An 18,739-nucleotide genomic window follows, 5' to 3' on the forward strand; every position below is an offset into this window, starting at 1 on the left:
AAGACAGGGAAAGAGACGGCAGTGGCGAGGGGGACACTTCCCACGGAGTGGCCCCAAATGTTACTTGCCCAGAGCAGGAGCTGGTGGGCTGGAGCAATTTTGTGTATGTGGCTGAAGAAACATCCCTTGGTTCAGCCAGTGTGTCCTTCGGGCCAGTTTCTTCGGCCACGTGGTTTTAGCTCCTTCCCCCGCCTTCGAAGCCCAGGCCACGCTGAGGGAAAGGGGCCCCCGAGCGGCTGTAGGCCTGGCTTCGCTTGCCCAGATGTGGCCCCTGCCCTCTGAGCTGCCTCCCCCTGCCTCCGCCAAGCACAAGGCCCCAGAGGGGTCAGGCACACAGATGTCGGCAAGGGCAGGCCCAGAAAAGGCATGTGGAGCCGCATCTGGAAGGCTGAGACAAGGGGGGGGACACCCACACAGGGGCAGCTCCCCCTGCGAAGGCCAACAGGGGGCCACAGCCCAGCTTCCCCCCAACTGTGGGGGCCAGGAGAGGTTCAGCTTGGCCTCGGGTGGGGGTCTTGCTGCAGTGGGGTGCTGGGATGGCACAGAACCTTATCTGAGGGAATGGCTGTTTCCCCGATCAGGCTTTTTTTGTGGGGGGACTGATGGCTTGCCCCTCCCAGTGGCAAATGCTCCAAGCGCTCCCTCCTGCCCCGCACCCCCACCGAATCATCCCCGCTTTTCTGGCAGGTGGGTGTTTCCCCCTCCTTTTGTCAGAAGACGCAGCCCTGTGCTGTCGCGGCCTCACATGTTGGAGGGGAGCTTCGGTTTCCCGGTGTCCACGTCGGGGCTAAATGCCACGGAGCCCTTCCGGGGCGGTGTGGCGGCAGGGCGGGGGGCAGAGGCGGGGGACTGCAGGGTGCCCGTCCCACTCGTGGAGCGGCTTGCCCCCAGGGGCACCTGCTGCGGAGGAGCAGGTTGGCCGCCCGCCCTGGGGGCCGGTTTGGCCAGGAGCCCCGGGACCGAGGGGGAGGACCGGTGCGTCAGATTCCCAGCCGACTTCCGGGCCTGCGAGGAGGGGCCCACGTCCGCCTGCTGGGTGAGCCGGTTCGGCAAGGAGGGCTGGGAGGCCGACAGCGGCCTGACCTCCTGGGTGAGGCGGCCCACCGACAGGCCTTGCGTGCTCCGGTGCTTCACCAGCTGCTGAGGCTGCAGGAACAGGGAGATGTGGGACCCCGTGGCCCGGGAGAGGCTGTAATGGAGAGTCCGGCCGGGCAGGGCGGCGGAGGTGCTCGCGGGCTGCTGCAGGAGCGAGGTGGAGACCGACGTGCCGCGGGACTTGGAGAGCTGCGGCTGGCTTGCTCCCGGGGCAGGTTCTCCCCTCTGCGCTGGCCGAGGGATGGGGGGCCCCGCGGGGGCGCCTCTGGGCCCAGCGCTTTCCAGGGGCGATGTGCACTGCACCATGGGAGAGGACAGAGAGCCGGCAGCGGGGGTCTGCAGGTGGGACTGTGCCCCCGATGCCGGAGAGCTGACCGAGGAGGGGCGCGAGCCGCCCAGGCTGGGCTGGGAGCGCCGAGGGTGGCGGGGGACCAGGACGGCGTCGGGGGAGAGAGGACTGGACACGGAGGACGGGGGCAGGAAGATGTGAGCCGCAAGGCTTTGCTGGTGGGTCAGTGCGATGGCCACGTTGGTGGTGGCGGCCGCCGTCTGCAGCGGGGCGTGGACCAGCGGCTCCCAGATCACAGGCTTGCCGCTCAGCTCCCGCCCGGCCGTCACCGGCTGCACGTCCTTGATGTTGTGCACCACGTCCTGGTCGTGTTTGACGATCTGTTGGATGATCTCGTTGTTGACGGTGTTGGAGCTGTGCTCTGCTCGCTTGCGCAGCAGGATCGAGTTCTTCTTCCCTGGCGAGGAAAGGGAAGGAGAGGGTAAAAGGTCATCTTGGTGCAGAAGAGCTAGAAAGCTCTGCTGCATCAGAAGGTGAAACCACACATAGGAAAGATGACTGGGCTGATTGCTGGTTGTTGCTTGGTAAACTTGGGTTATTACCTTGTTTGAACCCACCTATGCCAACTGATCATGGCTGATTAACCACAGGCGTGATTGGTTAACTATGAACAGCCCATGAAGGGAGCTCAGTTTTTTGTTGGGTTGTGAACTGTGGGTTGTTTGCCATGGCTTGTTATATTGCGTTCAGACAGCATTTCAGACCCTCATTTCCATTACAACCCATGGTTTCATGAAAACCCCGGAGTATGGACTGTTGTGTTGTCTGAACCGAGCCATCGGGTCATTGTTCACTCACTTCTGGTTTTTAGTACAGAAATTACTTTTGCATTTTCAAATAGTTGCCAGGACTGCGTCAGGTTTGCATGTTGTGACTTGTTTGGTCACCTAGAGCGAGCAGACATTAACTGTAGGTGCTTAGGCTGGGAAACTTTAGAAAATGTTCTTCTTTGATTTTGTTTTCTTAGATGACTAAGAATGGACAGTTATGCACATAGGAGGTAACCTATTTTGTTTGGTGTCAGAATGGACAGAATGGAGAGCCAGGTGGGTGGCAGAAGAAACGCGGCTCCCATGCTCCCAATGGCATTGCCTATGTCTTAGCCCCAGCAAACGCATTCATAGGTTCCCTCTATTCCCTCTATCACCTATGCGGTCCAGCCGGTCCATGGCTACAGTTTCAAAGGCCCGACGCATCATGGGGTATTCCTCCAAGACCTCGTTGAAGTTGTCCACCGAGAGCGAATAAAGACGGCAGTAGGTATCGGCACGCACGCTGGCTGTACGTCGACCCCGGGTCAGGAGGCAGATTTCTGGAGGAGAAATGGAGACAGCTGGATCTGAGGACAACCTCGGAATTACATTCGACCGTCAGTATGTCTCGCTTTGCGGAAATCACCATCTCAAACCCCTTTGCTCTGGGAGGAAGGAATCATTCCCTGGAGTGGGCAGGCCCTTCTGCGCAGGGTGTTTCCCAGGGACAGCTCTGGCTTTGAGAGGAAAAACATCTCCCATGCTCCTTGGTGGCTGTGGGCAGAGCTCTGGTGGGAGACGGTAAGACCCTTTCTAAAATTCCCCACAGCGCCACAGGGACACTCTCAGCAAAAGCCCTGTCACACAAGAGTGCCTCTGGCACAGGGAATGTCAACATCAGGGAGCCAGCCAAGCGTTGGCACCAGCCTTGGAAACTGTTGTTCTCTGCCCACCTCCGATGGCTTTGCTGATCAAAATGACCCCAAAACCCAGGAGTCCATTCTTGTCAGCCCTCAGTTTTCATAATATACAATATACTTATTTATTTATTATTTTATTTTATTAAAAACTTTTGTATGCTGTCCTATTATACAAGATCTCAGAACGGCTTACAATATTTAAAAGGACAAGTAAAACAACAATTTTAATAATAAAACAGAACAAAACAATAAACCAAACAGAGCAACTAAACTTAAAAACTATTAGAGTTTAAAATACTGTTTAAAGAAAAAGGTTTTGGCCAGGCGCCGAAAAGAGTATAAACTTGGCGCCAGGCGTACCTCTCTGGGGAGCGCATTCCAGAGTCTGGGCACCACAGCAGAGAAGGCCCTGTACTTCCTACATTGTGAGCTGCCCAGAGGGTCTATGGCTAATGGAGCAGCATACAAGTCAAATCAAATCAATAAATAAATAAACCCAGTTGACTGTCTCCATCAGGGGAAGATGCTCTTCTCTGAATTAACCCTACAGAGATGCTCATCTCTGAATTAACCTTTCCTATGCCCCTTTAATTGCAAAGACCTAGAATGTCATCCCTTGCCTCAATGAACTTTCTGACCTTTCTCTTGGCCCAGTAAACCTCCCAGAGAAAAATACTGGAGCTAGAAATGGTTCTTGGAATGTTAAAGCAGAGGTTGGTGTGGGGAAGCAACGTTTCTCAAAAACCGATATTGGCCAGTGTTTAGTCACGTAACAAAAGGGCTCGCACTGTATGCTTCTCTGCCGTAATATAGAATCATCAAACCGAGCCTGGTGATTCAGGAATACAAGGGGACAAGCGAGAACTACAACAAATGCTGCAGTATGGAATGCTTCAGTTCAGGGTTCTAGACTGCCCTTCCCCTTCATTTCCATTCCTTCCCAACACCACCACAGTAGGAGGTCTGCTTTCCTTGGCTACAGAGTACCCTTGGTTTTCATTAGGTTGCCCCCCTTCTTCAGGGCTCTGTCTGTCTGTCTGTCTCTGTCTCTCTCTGTCTCTCTCGTACTTCTGCAAACTGCGTGATTCCTGTGACCTTATGGATGTTTCTCTCTAGTTTATGGACTGTGCCATTTTGGGATTATTTCTAACTCCCCTTGAAATTCACCAAGCAAAGACTGGAGCAGAGTTTAGGTTGGCCCTTTGGGGCCTGTGCAATGGACAGAGTCACATTCCACCTCCAGGGCACAGTGCCGCTTCTGCTCTACCACCTACCCCCAAAGTAGGAGCCGTCGGAAAGTTTCATTTCCTTGGAGCCGCGAGTCAGGATGCTGACAACTCCGTGCTGGATGAAGTACATCTTCTTGCCGACGGTGCCCTCTCGGATTATAAAGTCGCCTGGCTGGAAGACCTCGAAGCGCAGCTTGGTCAGCATGGCGGTCACAAAGTTCGGGTCGGCGTTCGCGAAAAGAGGCATGTTGGCCACCAGGTTGCGGCAGTTGAAGTTGATTATTTCCTGCACCACAGAGGGAAGCGGAAGGTTGGAGGTTGAATCCGTCTTGGCAAGGGCAGCATCTCTTCCAAGAGTCCCTCTGCCTTCAGGGACATGGCTGATTACGCTGCTTATGAGGGCTGCAACCATTCTGTGGAACGACCTGCCCAGGTGGTCTTCAGGCAACAGACACGGAGCCCCAAGGACCAAAATATGCCTGCATAATTTACTTTAAATCTTTTACTAGCAGGCGCAATCTTACCTACAAGTATGAGGTTCTATATGCCTGCATTAAAGATATGGGTGGGCTCCAGGAAGCCTATATTGTCATACAGTGTATTATGCATGAGGGAATTGTTTAGCTTGATTTATACCCTGCCTTTCCACCAAAAATTCAACTCAGTTTTAAAAATACCCCCATGGCTGCTCTGTGTGTGAAAAAGAGAGATATATTCACCCCCCCCAAACCCCCCCCCCCCCCCACCAAGACCTCCTGGACTTTCTGAAATAGGGTCACTGCTTTGGACTCCATATCTTGTCCATACAACCCCCGCTAAGAGATGACACTACCTTCTGACTCTGAGAAGCAGATTCCAGACCCCACTAGTGAAAAGGGTTATCTGGAAAAGCAGTTCTCGGCTGGATCGCCTTCTCTTCTCCAACCTAAGGAGAAGTCAGTGTCTGCAGGAAAAGGCGGCTGGCCCTTTCGTAACCAGATGCTCCTGGGTTGGTATTTCCAGGAAATCTCTCCCGGCCAGACTATAAAAGCTTTCCAGTTGCTCCTGGACTTTGCTAGAGAAGCTGGTTAGCTCTGGAGCTACAGAATTGCTGACCAGGGTCCTGAAACGTAACCCCGGTTGCCGATGTGACGCAGCCATCTTGAACACACCAAGCCCCCTGGCCTGAGCCATCGCCAAGGGCAAGATGGTTTCTTGGCAGAGCGCTAACAGTGCATATGTGTGCACAAACAGCACCACAAAGTGTCTTGCCACATTTGCAGGTGACAGACCAACCACCCTCTCCCTGGTCCTTAAATGTCTCTTCTCAAGCCCTCCATAGGGAAGAGCTGAACCCCAAAGTGTGTTCCAGCTAATAACTCACACTAACAGCATTTTCAAGAAGGCATCCCCCAAATGAACAATGAACAGGGATCAGAAAAGAGACGGTCGTTGGTAGACGGGACCAGGGGGATGGAGCCGCAGGCTTTCTGAGGTCCGAGGTCCTCTCCCTGCGCCACCAGGGTGTTAGAACCTGGCTGTTCAAGCTGGGCCGTGACCACCACAACCCAGAATCCCCCTGCCTGTGGGAACAGGGCTGAACTATGGAGCCAGTCTGATGCCACTGCCTGCTGTAAAGCTCCCAAGTCCACCATGGGCAAGTCATGATGCACTTTGGCCACTCCATCCACGTCCGTCTTCTCCAGATCCTCACCAAACCTCCCACCGGGGAGCTGCCAATACTTTGGACCAACTCACAGCTACTTCCTGATCGATTACTTTGCTGGTTCTGGGGCTGATCAAGCTCTCTACTTATCTTCCTCCTGCTGCAACAACGCACATTACCTCTTTGAGAGGTTCGCTCAGTTCTCCCAAGATGTTCTCCTCATCAAACATCTTGCCCTGGTAACGGTGCTCGTAGTACTCATGGATCCGTTGTCGTGTGTCTCCAGGCAATTTATGGAAGGACATGTACTGTTCCACTTGTTTGTACTAGAAAGAGACAGAGGAAGAGGTGAAGGTACGGCTTGCCCAGTTGTGCAGCTGTCAGTATGGAAATAGGGGAGACCCGTAGCCACACCCCAAAGAGAGTTCAGACTTTTCGATTGGTTCATTTTTATCTCTTACAGGAACACAGGAAGCTTCTTAATTAAGGTGTTTTTTTTTTTTTTAAGCCTGAATCTTCCATCGTAAAAATGAAATGCTGATAACCTGATTTCCTGGTACCTACTTGATGGATTCACCAGTCATGAAAAACTTCATACTCATTCGATGAAAATAGTTAAAAGGTATAATGCTGGAAAACTGACACATTTCAGCTTGTTACTTCTATCTGCAGCATGTCATAGCAGATTTCCTTCAAATCTGGCAGAAAACTACTGATGTACTTCATATAGGATTGTTTATATGTGTGTGACTTCCACTGATTTGATGAAGTTCTGAGCAGCAATTAATAATATTTTTGCCAAGTTAGCGAGTCCCAGTATTGTTTTGGGACAGAGGTAGCTCACAGCATCCTACTGTAACTGAAACAAAATCAATTTCCTCCCCAAACTCTACCCATGGATTGTAACTACAGTCAGAGAGGAGAGGGGATTGGTCATGGTGGCGTCCCAATTGGTTGGTGAAGCTGCTTTGTCTTGACAAATAGCCATTGCCAGAATTCTCATCACAGGCTTTAAAATCGGCCTATGAGGGATGTCTTGCAAGAACTGAGCCTGCGCCCCGACCCGCACCACCCTGCAAGGCCCTGGCGGGTGGCCTCTCGCACCTTTTCCTGGTACTGGCGCCGGGAGGAGTCCAGGGACTGGATGAGTGCTGTGGCGTGGCCGATGAACATGGCGTAGCACGTGGCCCCCACAATCATGCTCAGCATCGTCAGCCAAACGTCGGTCATGCCTTCGGGCGCCTGCTGGCCATAACCGATGCACAGCATGTGGCTCATCGCCTTGAACAGGGCGTGGGAATACTGTTTCCCCCAAGAGTCGTTCTGCAGGGCGGAGAAAGAAGGAAGCTTTAGCATAAACCAGCAACTGGAATGTGGAGACGAGTCGGTGAGAAGGGAGGTGTTTTCCATGCATCTGCTAAAGCTTGAAACAGGCACTGGAATAAAGAGCACCCCCTTTGAACAGAATTGGTTTTTGACCTTCCTGCATTTCTGGCCACGTTATGTCAGAGCAATACAACAGTGGGACCAGCTGCCTGGAGAGGGGGTGGCTCTCCCACACTGGAGACACTCAGAAAGGACCTGGATGGCCATCTGAGTGAGATGCTGCAAACTGGGGTCCTGCAACAGCAGGGGGTGGACTTGATGGCCTTCAGGGCCCCTTCCAACTCTATAATTCTATGCATAGGAATTTCAGGCTACACACATCTTCCTAGACAGTCTAGGAAGACTTCTTCTGAGCTAGTAACTTCTATTATTAAGAGGCTATAGTGTCAAATTCTATTTCAGGTTCGTGATCTCTGCTCACTTCTGTGTGAGCGGGAAACTTGTGAGCGATTGAATGAGGGGTGTGCAAATTTTTGCAAAACCGAATCCAGGGATTGAAGTAAAGCCAGTTCAGTTTACGGAGGAAACGTGTGCAAATTGAACTGGGAATCAGGAGCAAAACAAACACGAGCCTACGTTGGACAATTTGCAGATATTTCCAGCGGCATTCGTTTGTCCGACATTCGCAAGTTCAAAAGGGGCATTCATGCAAACCTTGAAAGCAACAGTGAAATCATTGTGCGTTCATTCATCAGTTCCTCGTAGGTGGCCCACCATCCCAGTCAGCCTCTTCTGAGCACATCCTACTTAGTCCAAGTCCTTTGGGGACACTCTGCCAGCCTTCCCTCCACCTGGCACCCTCCAGATGTTTTGGATTTCTGCTCCCATCAGCCCCAGCCAGCATGGCTACCAGTCATCAGGATGCTGGGAGATGTCGTCCAAAACTTCTGGGTGACATCAGCTTGAGAGAGGCTTTCTCTCCCCTCGGCATCGTTGCGGCTCTTCCAACTCCGCACTTCTTCCCAACTTGACCTGACCCTGCCCGTCTGAAGGGACGACCTGGGGGGGCGACTCACCACCATGTGGTTGATGGAGACCCAGCAGTCCTCTGGGAAATCCTGCAGCATGGGCACCAGGAACTGCAAGCACCCATCCCAGTGGCACAGAAGAAGCATCATCCCGATGAGGTTGAAGATGCGCACCACGGCGCTCGCCAGGTCGTAGGTCATGTGGAAGATCTGGACCAAAGGGATGTGGAGGGGGCAGTTAGGAGGCGGAGAGGCCCCCTCGGAAGGGCATCTACCCCACCTTTGTCCTTTTTCCAGGCAGCTTTTTTTAAACTATTGTGGTTCTGAATGACCTTCTAACTGAAACCTCGTATAGAGAACCTTCATATGGTATTTTCAAGCACTCAGACTCTGTGGTTTGTAGCACCTTGTAATGCAGCCTGCCCCCAACCCCCAGTGCCCTTCGGAAGTGTTGGACTACAGCTCCCATCACTCTTCAGGCAATACAGCTGCGGTCCTGATCCAAAGCTCCCTGTACAGACGCTCCCTGTTTTCCCTGGCTGCATCCTGGCAGCATCGAAATGTTATAATAATAATAATAATAATAATAATAATAATAATAATAATAATCCTCTTTCCCCACATAACCACCCAACGCTTGGTGTTCTCCTGGCTTTTGTACTATTTTCCACGTATTCTAAAAAGAATGAAGTAATGCTTGATTACCAGCTGGAGGCATTTCAAGCTGTTATTTTCTGGTATCTTTGGCATTCTGGCCCTGCCCCTTTTGCTTCTGGCCCCTGGGGAGCTTTTCCAACATCAAATGCCAACCCTCAGGCTGAAAGAGATTAAATGCCTCTGTTCTCTCATCCCACATGACCTCTGCCTGTGGGGCTCCTTATCCACTGCAGCTTTTATTCTGAGCTTTGTAAGAGCTATCCGTGGTGCACCATGGTACAGAAACTATTTTGATTCCCTAACTACATGTCTCTTCTGAATCTACTGCCCAGAAGCTTCAACAGTAAGTCCGTCAACACCTCCTTGGAATGCTATTCCTGGACTTTGGAATGCTTTTTCTGCTGCATCTTTAGCCAGCGGGACTTGCTTCTGAGTTAAACAAACTTAAAATCAGATTGGTACAACATACATTTCAAAGAGCTCAGTTATTGTAGTTCTCATTCCCCAACCTGGTGTTGGACTACAACTCCCATCATTGGCATTGGTCCCTACATAAATCCCCACAATAGGGATTTTTGAATTTCATTAAATCCATTCTGGCTATGTTTTGCCAGGCTATGTTTAATTCCAATTTTTTTATTCATGGATGAATCAGATCCATTTTAGCCAGAATGTTATTCCTCTTGTGCTAATCTGCATAAGCAATAATGTAAATTAGCCCCAATACCCAGCCCCCGCCCCAAAGTGAAAACCCAGTGCAAAACTCTGTGGAGTCCATGTGATCAGGGAAAAGCATGGCCATCCATAGTACCAACAGACTGGTTCCACGAAAATCTAGATGAATTTGGATCCATTGCAGATTTCTCCAACTCCCCTGTTACCAATATATACGTGTTATACAGCAGAATTCTCTTTGTCTCCTAACTTTCTAAATTCAAAGCCCATTCATGGGCTGTAGACTGACCCTCTCTAAGAACAGTCGCGTCCTGAAATTCTGATGGACTTGCTTTCCTATGGCTGGAGAGAGAGCACAAGGCCTCAGTTCCAGCTTGGAAACATGGTCAGGCAACTTGGAAGGGGAAGAATCATCCCTAATCTTGGCCTGAAGTAGGGTGAGCAAGACACAAATAGGCTTCCGCCAGTGGCTTATGAACCTCCTGTCATAAACACGGCTAGCTCCCTGAGCGCCACATGGACTTGTGCATCATGGCGGCCCTGAGGCAGACCCACCTCCTCCCACTGGTGGATGTAGCGGATGAGCCGGGAGAGCCGGAGGAGGCGTAGCAAACTGAGGATCTTGGTGAAACGGACGATGCGGAGCGCCCGGGCTGTTTTGTAGACGTCGGAATCCACCTGGGTCTCCAGGTCTACGATGAGGAAGATGTAGTCAACTGGGATGGAGGAGATGAAGTCAACCAGGAACCAGCTCTTGAGGTATTTCATCTTGATAGTATACGGATCCAGGATGATCTCTGTGTTGTCTTCTACCACAATGCCTGTCCGGAAGTTCAGGACCAGGTCGGCCAGGAAGAAGGTGTCTGAAAGGACATTGAAGACAATCCAGGGTGGCGTGTTCTCGTCTTTGAAGAATGTGATGCCCACCGGGAGGATGATAAGGTTTCCCACCATGAGCAGGAGCATAATCAAATCCCAGTAGAACCTGCAAGAGAAGAGAAAGGGCTCTTCAGCTTAGCCCGGAGAAAAAGCAGAACCACTGCTCCAATGGGAGTAAAGCCCTGTGCCATGTGCTCAACACGTCATAGGCCATGTGGGTGACCTGGGCCAATGGGAGCTCTTTGTTTGTGGACTGGGGTAAAATATATGATTATGGACTCCCCGACAGTGCCTGATCCTGGCACAAGATTGTGCGGAGTACCAAGCCTTTCTTAGCCTGAGGGCATTTGGGAAAAGCTTTCAAGGACCACATTCCAGTCATGGAGAGGGTCAAAAGCAAAGGGCAAGGGCAAAATATCTGTGTATTTTAGCTTCACACTCCTCCTGATGCAAACGAAGCCTTAGGAGAAACATAGAAACAGAGCGAGTCAGAAGGGGTCTCCCGGGCCATCTAGTCTGACCCCCAGCTCCAGCAGGCTCCACTCACGGCATGCCTACCATGTGCATGTCAAAACCCTTGGGAAAAAATATCTGCACAAAAGCCAGGAAACCACCAAGCAATTGGCCGTTGACAGAGACGGGGTGTGGGGCCAGAGGATGATGGAGAAATGGTCATCCAGAGAACTTGGAGGACTGGATTAAAAACCCCAAATTAGGAGTATATTTGCCCCCAAAACCATGAGGTTTTGCAGCTTGGATTATAGCATTCCTCTTCCTTTAGGCAAGAGAGCGTATGGTGTCTTTCTAGTTGGGTTTGTCTGCCATGGAGGTTGGTGACTCCAGTGCCAATGCAGTGCTGGGATCCAGCCTGCACTTTTGAGGAGCTCAATAATGTCCTCAAAGCAGGTTCAGCTCCATGGATGTCTCCGCTAAAGTTCAGACTGAAACCTAGAGTGGATACACCTCCTCACTGATGTTGGAGCTTTCAGCCACTGGTGTGTGTTTGTGCTTGTTTTAAAAATGTACATGCTTCCTCACACGAATGATTGTGGGTTGGCTTATTTATTTTCTGTATTTGTAGAATCCCTAAAAAGCAGGTTCCACAGGAGACAAGCAGCACACAATCATACTCATGAAATAAAAACAAAAACCAGAAGGATGAAAATACAATGCAAGCCAACCTGACTAAACACTCTGGTAAAAAAATTAGGAGCCAAACTAATTACCTCATGGTACAGTAAGACAACTCAGAGAAGGTGGGTACATCAAGAGAATTTATTTTGCTTCTGCTAGATTTAGATCTCAAATTATATCAAGACGCATGATGAGGTTTGGAATGTGGGTGACTCCTTTAATCACTGTTATTATATTGCTGTTATACCCCACCTGTCTTTCTTTTGCAAGGAACCCAAGATGGCTTCGAAAGTTTTCCTCCTCTCCATTTTATCTTGCAAATTGGGAGATTCAGGTTCTAGTCGTCTCCACTTATTGGTGCTCATGGGATGGCTTGTGTCCACCACTGTCCCTCGGTCTAGCCTACTTAACAAGGTATTTGTTGTAGCCACTTGGGATCGCTTGCAAGAGGAAGAAAGGTGAGATAAAATGAGGATAAAATGGAGAAAAGGAGGGTTATGTAAACGGCCTTGAGCTCCTTGCAGGAAAAAAGATGGGATAAAAAATAATATTAATATCATTAGTCTCCATTCCCATTATTAAATATGTTTTTTGAGTCACACAGTTTGGACCAGGCAAGAAAATCCATATATACTAAGATGGCAGGAAATCCCTGCACCCTGATTCCTCTTCAGCGAAAGAAACCTAACGCTATGGAAATAAAAACAAAGTCTCCGTCCCATGATTTATTAGACACAGCCTCCGTTGTGAATTACGCTGCTCCATCTGCCAGCTTGCTGGTTGTTCTTGTTTGAGGGCTGAAAGTATTAATGCACGGAGAAGCCATGTGTTTATTGACTAAAGATCATTATGCGATCAACAGTGCTTAATCGTATTTCAAGTTTGATCCCAAAGAGAAGGTCAAAAGCCATCACCCTGTAATTTGCCATCTGTCAGAGATCAATGCCCCAAGTCCTCGAGGCAAAATTCAGATGTACACCCAGCAAAGGATTCTGGGAGTCAGGGCAAGCATTTTCTTCTCCTCTCTTTCTTCTTTAGGATGGGGTGACTTTAAAATATGTCAAAAGTAGGGAAACCTCCCACCCGCTTGGAGGGCTGTATTTTTCTCCAGTAATCTGCCGAAGGCCTCATCTGCCGTGGGTGGTCCCATGCCGAAAGCAAGAGAAGACAGAGTTCCGCATTTCACACGCATTATCCTTCCTTTCATGAACACACACACAAGCTTTGTCCTTTCCTATCCGTTTTGCTAATTTTCATCGGTTCTAAGATTTTTCAGCTGATTGACTTTGTTTTCCCTTTGCAGTTTCGGGATCACTTCAAGCTGGCAGACCAAGACTGTCGCCATGGCATTTCCTTCACGCCAGTAAAACTCCTGACTGCCTTTTGGCAGCAACTGGACCAAGAGGGTAGATCTCTCTTTCTGTTCTCATGCTCGGTAAGAAATAGGCCAGAATTACTTTTCATGCAGATTTCTGACACAACTTCCTGTATTCTGAGATAGAATCTGCCAGTGGCATCCTTGGAATCTTAGTGTACTTTCTTCAAAACAATTGATTGATTGATTTAAAGTTCCGGTAGCCTGCCCTTCACAGTGTCTCAGGGCAGGATACAAAGCAGGACACAAAGCAATCTCCTAGTCCTCATGGTGGAAAAGGGAGATGTATGACCTCTCTGCTGACCTAGAGGGTAATGTAACACTCACAAAAAAGAGTGGAAAATGTCTTTCTTCAGTATTTTGGATGCCAGTCCCATAAATACTTAAAAAGGGGATGCTATTGTCACTGTCCTTCCTCTTCCTCCATGTGCTGGGTTTAGGATCGTTGAGGTCAGCATAGGCAAAAGGAAGGGTCAGCTCTCCTGAGAGACCTCGGTGTGATTTGCCATATAACGGCAAGGATTTCCATGTTGCAATTGCTTAACAGTTGCAGGGATAGAAGGTTCCACCTTCCTGCTCTAAATTCACCAGTCAAAAAAAGGAAGCAGGGATTTTTCTGCAGACACATTCAGGTTTGCTCCAGGAAACAATTCCTGGGCTCAGACGTCTTTAATCCTAAGCATACATCTTTTGCACCAGACGTGTTAGTGGCTCTAACAATAAAAATCAGGGAAAATCCAGCAAGCCTGAAATCTGCCCACTGCTGCACTTCACATTTTGACTTCGACTGACTTTTCTTTCTCTTTTTTTATAGCCTGGTACATCACCAAGAATTGATCGCTTGCCTGGCTAGTTTGTAAATGGCTATGTTGGTCTACTTCAGTTCTCTGCCGAAGAAGGATCTGGTGTGTCCTTTGCTTGGTGCCAAGCAAAACTCCAGGTACCTGTTACATTTTATATTTTCAAACACTGGGGGGAACCCACCAGTGCTCATTTATCAGTCCCAGCCATCCCGGATAAGCATGAAACCAGTACAATGTTTAACACCAGCTAAACCCAATTCAGCCCCTTATCTCCTCCTAGGTGCCATGTTAAGATTGTGGCTGGATCAGACCACAAGATACTCCATGCCCAACATGCGAGTTGAGTATAGATTGCTGTTGAAACATGGGCTGTTCCGTTCCTTGAGCTCAACAGCACTAACAAACCATAGCTTGTTAACCGTGAACAACCCATGAAGAGAACCTGTGGCTTGTTGTAGGGTTGTAAACTACTGGTTGTTCACCATGGTTTATCTCAGATTCAGAGAACTCAATAACCCAGCATTCAAGAGTGCTGCGTGTGGGATATCATTGAATTGTAGGTTATTGCAATGTCTAAACCAGCTGAGCTAACAAGCCAGGACTTGTTAACCACAAACAAACCATGAAGAGAAACTATGGTTTCTTGTTTGGCTGTGAACAGTGAGTTATTCACCATGATTTGTGATAATCCATATTTCAACAACCCACCACAGTTTAACGGCAACCCACAATTGACCCATGGTGAACGTGTGACCCCAGTCTGTGACTAAATATGGAATGTATTGCAGTTGTGTTGGACCTCATTCAGTCCAAGGAGGAATTCAATTTGGAGAACCGCTCAGGGGCATGAGCAATTGTGGATGTGGGTGAAGGCAAAAGGAGGTGGGGACAAACTGCAGCATATTTTAACTAAAATTTCTTACTTCTAGTAACAAATGCGTTAGGGAGGGTTTTTCAATAAGAAAAGAGTGTGGAGCGAAAATCCAGGAAACACAAAGCAATTGACAACTGGCAGAAAGAGAATTTATAAACTCACTTCTGAGCAAAGATGGGCCTGTGGCTTTGTTTTGATGCAAGCCTGCATTTTAATTGAGTCTGGAGTTTGGTTGCTACTGTAAGTCGCACCCTGGAGGTCTGCTGAAGACCATTTGCAAGGCCATGCAATGTGGGTTGATCCTTGCTTCTGAGGAATCGTTGTGTACAACTTGGATCTCGGTCCTAGCTAAGCTACAAGCATATCTGCCACCGAGGAAGTGACAGATATGAAAACCCTCCGCTATCTGAGTTAGAGAGAGCAGCAACAAGGCAAAGAGAAGTGGGCCATGTGTGTTCGTACATGGCCACAGATTTGTTATGCAAACACAAGATGGGTAATCATTCTGGCACAAAATTTGGCATCCTGATAATTTTGGCTTCTACTCAGGAAAAAGGAAACCTTTCTGCTTCCTCCATTGCCCCAGCCTCCTCCTCCTCAGCCCAGAAATTCCAAATTGGTCTGAGAGTGCCCTGTGTTAGACGCATCTTTGGTCTAGTCCGGCAGGACTCTTCTTTATGCTATCTAAATGGAACCTCCATAATTAGGGGCAGTCTGCTCCTAAGATGTTGCAGGCCAAAAGAGAGAGGGGAGCTGAGGCCTCTTGAAGGAAGCCAGGCTGAGACTCTCTAACACTCTCATCTATTAGTAGCCTGCTTAAATGAACTCTGTATTTATAACCACGAGGACTAGAATCTTATTGCGTTTTAAGAGTAGGGCTGTAACTCAATGGCAGAGTACCTGCTTTATATGCACAAGGTCCCACATTCAATCCCCAGCATCTCCAGGTAGAGCTAGCGAAAGCTCCTGCCTGAAATTTTGGAGAAATGTTACGAGTCAGTGTCTGAATGAACCAAAGGCCCGATTTGGTATATAGCAGCTTCCACTGTCCCTTTATACCTGCTTAGTCCGTTTGTCCATCTTGCCCAGGGCAGTCTCCACAATGGCTCCCTGGGCATTTTTACTCACTGGCATCCTAAATCCTTTCTCAAACTGGAGAAGTTAAGGCTTGAAGAAGCAACACTATGCATACAAAATATGTCTTCTGCTAGCCCGGACGATTAGTTTGCTGTGTACCATCAAGATTAGGCCCTGCTTACCAATATAATCTCTTATGATGATTATTAGGTTGAGAGCCAAAATGTCTGGAAGGCACTGAGTTAGAGAAAGCTGCTTTAAATCCTCCAATGAGCTCAGGAAGCAAACAGTTCCATTTTTATCCGCACAACAACCCTGTGAGGTAGGCCATGCTGTGAGATCATGCCTGGTCCAAAGACACCAGGCTCAGCGGGGAATTGAATCCAACATGATCCTGGGTCTTAATCTGGTTTCATAACCACCATGTCGCACTGGTATTCTGATGTTACCAGAACAGGGCAAAAGGAAATAGGATTTTTAAGAACGTAAGAAGCAACCTGCTGGTTCAGGCTGAGAGTCCGTCTCATCCAGCGTTCAGTTCACCAGGTGGCCAACCAGGTGCCCTCAGGATCTCACAAGCAGAACAAGCAGCGAACAGCACCCTCCCACCCATGTTCCCCAGCAGGACGTCCACACAGGCAAACTGTCTCTGACACACGAGGCAGAATTTAGTCCCAGGACTAGTAGCTATACTTAGACTTCTGCTGTAGGAAATGTGCAGCAATGGAAAAGGAAGGCCAGGGAGAAGTTTACCCACCTGTCCCTCCACACCTGAATATCATCGTCCTGGTTACTGGCTCCCTTTTTTCCCTCAGTCTAGGCCCTGCTACAGCAGACTACAGGACCCAGCAGCTCTTTCTCTGCCTCCCTGACCCACTTTGGAAGGCCCAATATCCCTAGGAACCCAGAAAACAATCTTATACAGGTTCCATCCAGCACAGCATTGCCAAGACTAACAGGTGCCAGCTGTCCAAGAACCAGACAGGATGTTTCCCAGTTTGCCATGTATGGCTGTGAAAGCTGGGCCAGAAGGAAGGCTGAGCGCCGAAGGACTGAGGCCTTTGAATTGTGGTGCTGGAGGAGACGCCTGCGAGTACCTTGGACCACAAGGCGATCCAACCGGTCAGTCCTAGAGGAGATCAACCCTGACTGCCCTTGAGAAGGCCAGATGCTGAAGATGAAGCTCAGATACTTTGGCCACCTAACGAGAAGGAAGGACTCACCAGAGAAGAGCCTGATGCTGGGAACAATAGATGGCAAAAGAAGAAGGGGACGGCAGAGGATGAGGTGGCTGGATGGAGTCACTGAAGCAGTTGGCATGAGCTTAAGTGGACTCCCGGGGATGGTGGAGGACAGGAAGGCCTGGAGGAATGTTGTCCATGGGGTCGCGATGGGTTGGGCACCACTTTGAAACTAACAACAACACCTGGAAAGCTCATGGATCAAAACTGGGACCTTGTACAGTCAAAGTAGGTGCTCTGTTACCAATCCAAAATCCATGAAAATGAACTAAGGTTCCAGTCCTCATGATTCTGCAAAAGGGCTGGTCTGATAGGAAGCTATTCCAAGCAAAACTGTTGGTTCCCTGAATGATGAGAGCAAAGGTCCGGCCTTTCTCATCCTGGCCCCTTTCAGAGGTGCTAGTCTACAACTCCCCTCTGTCTGCAAGAAGGCATGCCCAGTGCTGTCTGGGGATGATGGGAATTGTTATCCACTTTGGCTCAGGGAAAGGGCATGAGCCGAACTGAGCAACCCTGAGGGGTTTTTCCGCCCCTGGATCTATTTTTTATGTGGTTTGTATCAAAGGGACGGTCATTTCTTCCCTGGTTAGCAGGGGCGGGGGCAGGATTTGTGGGAAGGCTTTCCTTTGACCCGGATGGCACCTGGGCTTGTCTCGAGGGTGGGATTGCAAGCACTGTTTCCTGCGGGCACCTGACCAGGTGGGGGGATGCTTGGGCCGCCTCCTTCCCGTGCTGAGTTCGATAGGAGGGGGATGCTTTCTGTGCGCATGGGGGTCAGACAGGAGAGGGGAGTTTCCATCAGAACATGTCCCCCCCCCCCGTTTTGCTGTCAAATTAAAGGGCAGAAAATGAGCAGGATGATGAGAGGAGATGAAATGTCGCTCAAACAGGGGACCCCCCCCCCCGTTTCCTACCCTCCAGCCCTGCCTCGGCACTTGGAGCTTCCCTTCCACGCTTTGTACCTAGCAGGACCTGCCCAAATGACCAGTGCCACCGCCCGGGACGAAGCACACGCTAGCCGCATGCCACGGTGCTTTACAGCACGGTCCCTGCCCCAAGGGCAGCCCAAAACAGCGACAGGCACACCCCCCCAGGGTCCGAGTTAAGGGTCGTGGGCAGGAGGAGGAAAACGAGGCCCACGCAGACGGGCTGGGGATGGGGGGAGAGGGCGGTTCCTCCTGCGAAGGCAGCTTCCCTCGGCCCCCCGGATACATTGGGCGGCAGCTCCCATCTTCCCCTGCGGGGGCACGATGGAACTTGTAGTCTGAGGGCCGCGGCGCGCGCGAGGCGGCCCCGGAGCCCCGGCGGGCCGCTTTCAGCACGCTGGACGGCGCCGGCGCTCGGGCACGGCCCGGAGGGCGCGGTGGGGCGAGCCCCGCGCGGGGCGGGCGGCGGGCCTGGGCTTTCTCGGGGGGCGAGACGGGGCCTGCCGGGCGCGGCCGGTCGCCCCCCCGCCCCCCGGCCGGGTACCTGAAATCGCTGTAGGGGTGGATGATCCAGAACCCCGCCGACTTGACCCGCTGCTGCTCGATCTCCACCGCCTTGTGGCTGCCGAACATCCGCAGGGAGAACTTGTTCACGGCCGGCTGCAGGATGGCGCCCAGCTGCCGCTGCACGAAGGTGCCCCCGGGGTCGTCGGGGCCCGCGGTGGCCGCGGCGGCGGCCGCCAGGTCGGCGGCC

The 18,739-nt window shown here is 50.5% G+C and overlaps 1 protein-coding gene across 1 annotated transcript; it reads right to left on the reverse strand.

The window, feature by feature from the left end:
• Positions 1–741: 741 nt before the first annotated feature.
• On the reverse strand, positions 742–18,633 carry HCN3 (hyperpolarization activated cyclic nucleotide gated potassium channel 3). The gene is made up of 8 exons (XM_044448676.1): positions 18,530–18,633; positions 10,232–10,661; positions 8,393–8,554; positions 7,095–7,313; positions 6,170–6,316; positions 4,391–4,631; positions 2,592–2,756; positions 742–1,841 (listed from the first exon to the last, which is right to left on the reverse strand). Exons 1-8 carry the CDS (start codon positions 18,616–18,618, stop codon positions 742–744), a joined length of 2,553 nt encoding a protein of 850 aa, XP_044304611.1. The 5' UTR covers positions 18,619–18,633.
• Positions 18,634–18,739: the final 106 nt, after the last annotated feature.

This window comes from Varanus komodoensis, unplaced genomic scaffold, assembly GCF_004798865.1.
Source record: "Varanus komodoensis strain SLA01 unplaced genomic scaffold, ASM479886v1 scaffold55, whole genome shotgun sequence".
In the NCBI taxonomy this organism is placed as follows: domain Eukaryota; kingdom Metazoa; phylum Chordata; class Lepidosauria; order Squamata; family Varanidae; genus Varanus; species Varanus komodoensis.

What these genes read in the sequence shown, in the direction of transcription:
- HCN3 (XM_044448676.1), bottom strand. Translation starts at nt 18,618, where the DNA reads ATGTTCGGCAGCCACAAGGCGGTGGAGATCGAGCAGCAGCGGGTCAAG. An exon ending in TCTCCATCAACCACATGGTG is followed by an intron (nt 7,314 to 8,392) that starts GTGAGTCGCCCC and finishes TCCGCCCTGCAG; the next exon opens with AACGACTCTTGGGGGAAACA. An exon ending in GGCGCCAGTACCAGGAAAAG is followed by an intron (nt 6,317 to 7,094) that starts GTGCGAGAGGCC and finishes GTCTCTTTCTAG; the next exon opens with TACAAACAAGTGGAACAGTA.